This window comes from Onychomys torridus, chromosome 16, assembly GCF_903995425.1.
Source record: "Onychomys torridus chromosome 16, mOncTor1.1, whole genome shotgun sequence".
NCBI classification, from domain to species: Eukaryota; Metazoa; Chordata; class Mammalia; order Rodentia; family Cricetidae; genus Onychomys; species Onychomys torridus.
In genome coordinates, this window is record NC_050458.1 from 65,946,042 (window position 1) to 65,950,105 (window position 4,064).

Below are 4,064 nucleotides of genomic sequence, written 5' to 3' on the forward strand. Positions count from 1 at the left end.
CTCTCCAGCCTTGAAGTTTCTTTTTTAAAACTTTCATTTTAATGTTTCTGTCTATAGGTGCTTTGCCAGTGTGTATGCCTGTGCATATGTGCATGCAGTTACCTACAGAAACCAGAAGAGGCCGTCAGATTCCCTGGCACTGGAGTTACAGACAGCTGTGAGTTGCCTAGAGGGTGTTGGCAACTGATCCACAGTCTCCTGGAAGAGCAGCCAGTGTTCTTAACTTCTGAGCCACCTCTCCAGCCTTCTGACAATTCTTTATGTTTTGATATCCTTGGGTAAACCCTAGAGCCCACCTCCCCACTCATACTTATTTAACGCTCATACCTTCTCCCACGCCACAGCCGCCTCCTCTTCCCCAGATCTTCTCCACTGCAGTGGAGGGGATCTCAGGCTCAGCACCCTCATCCTGCTTCTCTTGCAAAACTGCTTCTAAGAGCAGCTGATGTCCCATGATGGAGGTGGACGGATCAGCCCAGGTGGATCCGCTCCACTGTGGGCTTGGAGAAGCTGCCACCAGCCAGGTCTAGTGGGATCTTAGGGCAGGGATGGGGCACCCCTCCAGGCCCCCAATCCCTTCCTAACCCGCTTGACCCAGCTCAGCACCAATGTGTTTATGGCAGCTTTCTGCAGGCCCAGCCATCTGTCACCTACCTCATTTCCTGGTGACAGTCCCTGGGTTACACCACAGAAGGACTGCTGTGTTTTTGGAGGTGCAGGAGTGCTCTGAGCCACAGGTCTGCCTGCTGTGATGGTCTTTTGGAGGCCCTAGAGCCCCAGGTAAGGTTGGAGGAGGGGAAATGATAACCCCTATCGTGAACCTCCTTGGGAGGAGTAAGATGCATTGGCTGCCTGTCTGTGTTTGGGGAAGGGAGGAGCATGGGGGTGGAGGGGAGCAGGGCATGGAGGAAGGCAGGTACAGCTGCAGGAACATCTGTCCAGGATCACAGGAGAAACTGTTCCTCTACATTCTGTCACAGCTGCCAGCTGACTGAAGAGGAACTCACCTTTCCACCACGGACTGGAAGCAGAGGAGCCACCACTGACCTGGAAAGGGTTGGACATGTCTGAGGCACTGTCCTGCCCCAGCAAGGAGACCCCAACCCCTGGCTGTAATCTGAAGACCCTGTACTGGGCCTGTGTCCACAATGACCCCACTGAGCTCCAAGCCAGGCTGGATGTCGGGGTCTCCCCAGAGGAGGTTTCCCAAGTGGACAGCAATGGGAGGGTGAGATACCCAAGGGCTTAGCGGGGCAGCTGGGGACAGGTCAGGCCCCACCCTCAGCATCCCGGTCTGGCTCTCCAGAGAGTCCCAGAGGCCGTTCCCACTCTAGGCGGCCGAGACTCATCTTCATGAGGCTCTGAGAATATGCAGGTTTAGAGGGCAAAGGTGGTAGTGGTGGTGGGGGTTCCTAAGGAGAACTTAGTGGAAAGTGGGGGTCCAAGCTGCTCTGTCCCCAGACAGGCCTCATGGTTGCATGCTACCGCGGCTTTGGTGCCATTGTGGTTCTGCTCAGCTGCTGCCCTTTCCTGGATGTGAACCAGCAGGACAAAGATGGAAACACAGCCCTCATGCTGGCTGCTCAAGCAGGTGCAAGACACACCCCCACCCCACCCAGCACCTCACCCTCAACCCTCCCCACCTCACCCCTGCTCTCAGCCATCAGGGCCACAACCCCAAACCTTGCACAAGGGTCTCTGGCCAGGTTTCATCATCTGGGGATTCTGAGGATCCTGGGGATCCCAGCTTTGTGGTCCTATCTCTGCAGGTCACACATCCCTGGTGACTCTCCTGCTCAACTACTTTGCTGGCCTGGACCTGGAGCGCAGGGACCAGCGGGGACTCACAGCTCTGATGAAGGCTGCCATTCGTGACCGCTCTGAGTGTGTGGTGGCCCTCCTCATGGCGGGTGTGCGGCTCCACTTCCTCCACTACCACCCCTTACTAGATACCATTTAGCTGCAGCAGGAGAGGAGGGCATGGAACACAGATTGAGGCCAACTTAATGGAGGAGGGGCATGCTACCACCTTTCCACAGTGTGCAGAGCCCGGCTAGCCGGAACTCTTTATGGAGGTCCCAGCCAAAGAGTACAGACATAAGATGGGAAAAGGTGTGGGGGTGAGGCGGCACCTCCAACCAGAAACTTAAGTTCTAGTCCCGGCCTTGCCATTGCCTGAGACCCAGGAGGAGAGACAGGGCCACAGCGCGGTGAAGGCTGCCACATGGGGTGGCAGTGAGGACTGACTCCAGCTCAGGAGGAAGTGGAGGGCCCCTGTGGAGCTGTGGGATCCTTATTATTCCCCCTGAGGTGGCTGTCGACGCCCTCTGCTGGTCTCTCTGAGGAATCCTGGTCTCCAGCTTTCCCCTTCCCAACCCCCATGGGTTTAGTGGGGAAGGAAGGGCACCCCATGTCTTTCTCCTTTCAGAGTGACTGTATCTCTCTGGCTCCAGAGAGAAAGGGATGATAATAAAGAAGTAAAGTGGGAGGGGGGAGTGACAGGACCCCGACCCCTAGCAGCTGTGGCTTGAGCAGTCTGTGATCCACTTTTCCCAGGCCCTGTGAGCCTGCTGGACACCGGCTCTCTGCAAGTCTCTCCCGGTCCTGTCTCTTACATGGAAGGCTGAAGCCCTGGGCTTCCAGTCTGGGAGATGTTTTGAACCAGCTTTGCTGCTGAAGAATGTGCCCATGTGCAAACCACAGCTCCCTGACTCATCCCTGTCACACTGACCCACTTGCAGGTGCAGACCTGAGCTCCGTGGATCCTGTCCGGGGCAAGACAGCCTTGGAGTGGGCTGTTCTCACAGACAGCTTTGACACTGTGCGGAAGATCCGGCAGCTGCTGAGGCGACCCCAGGCAGAGCAGCTCAGCCTGCAGTACCAGCCAGAGTGGCCAGCCTTGGCCCAGCTTGTGGCCCAGGCCCAGGCCCAGGCTGCCCCATCCTTCCTAGAAAGGCTGCAAGCTACCCTGAGCCTCTCTTTTGCTGAGTCTCCGCAGGAAGGGGGTGTTCTTGACCACTTTGTGACGGTCACCACCAGCTTGGCCAGCCCCTTCCTCACCACCGCCTGCCACACACTGTGTCCCGATCACCCACCCATGCTGGGCACACGAGGCAAGTCAGTGCCCGAGCTGCTGGGCACTGCCCCTCCCCCCCCCCCAGCACCCCACCCTCCTCAGGCTGTCCCTGTCCCCCAGGTCTTTGTCCCCTACCAGAGCCCTCGGAGCGTGCTCTCCCAGTGGTTACAGTCCAGGGACAGTACTAGCGCCAGGTCCCAAATCCCCAAGATCCTCCTCTCCAAGGCGCCCTCTCCCCCTACCCAGTATGAAGAGTTGGTACTCAGGCCTGCAGGGCAGCGAAGTCTGGCTCTTCCTCTCTGGAAATACCAGGAGAGGAAGAAGCAGGAGGACGAAGCTAAGAACCATGGGGAGGTGCGCTAGGCCAAGCTAGAGGCAAGAAAGACATGTTCCTGTCTGGGGCTTCTTCTGCTTCCCAGCTGCCTCAAGATGGTCCACAGTAGTGTCTGCAGGAGGGAATAGGACCAACCCAGTGTCTGCCGGCAGGGGATCGGCTACAGTGACTGTGGTGGTAATCCCCATACACTGGATTCTGTGTAGTATATCATAAAGCATGAGATAGGAAGCTGTTCTCAGACGCAATCTATCTTCCAGTTGTACCAAGCAGATAACCAAGCATAGAAAAGCATGCAGACATGGCATTTGTCAGAGAGGATGTCTCCCCTCAGGTAACCATGTTTGTCGGGACATCTTTATCCTCAACTTCGTGTGATTTAGAATCACACAAAAGAGATGCCTCTGGGTGCCCATAGAGGCTTAACTGAGAAAAAGAGGACTACCTGAACTTGAAGAGCACCATCTGACGAACTGGGGGCCCAGACTGAATGAAAAGAAGGGCCCCAGCACGGCATCCCCTGTTACCTGACCACACACCCAGCGAGGCCCGCCTCCTCCGGCTCCCGCTGCTGTGCCAGAGCAGTAACTAATGCAGATGACCGCGGACATGTCGTGAGTTCCGAAAGCTGTGTAAGGACTTAGGAAGTGGGGC

General features: G+C 56.7%; 1 protein-coding gene across 1 annotated transcript; it reads left to right on the forward strand.

The window, feature by feature from the left end:
• The first annotated feature begins 1,036 nt into the window (after positions 1-1,036).
• On the forward strand, positions 1,037-3,502 carry Ankrd33 (ankyrin repeat domain 33). Its single transcript, XM_036207570.1, has 4 exons — positions 1,037-1,228; positions 1,462-1,591; positions 1,770-1,910; positions 2,742-3,502. Exons 1-4 carry the CDS (start codon positions 1,064-1,066, stop codon positions 3,437-3,439), a joined length of 1,134 nt encoding a protein of 377 aa, XP_036063463.1. The 5' UTR covers positions 1,037-1,063; the 3' UTR covers positions 3,440-3,502.
• The last annotated feature ends 562 nt before the right edge of the window (positions 3,503-4,064 follow it).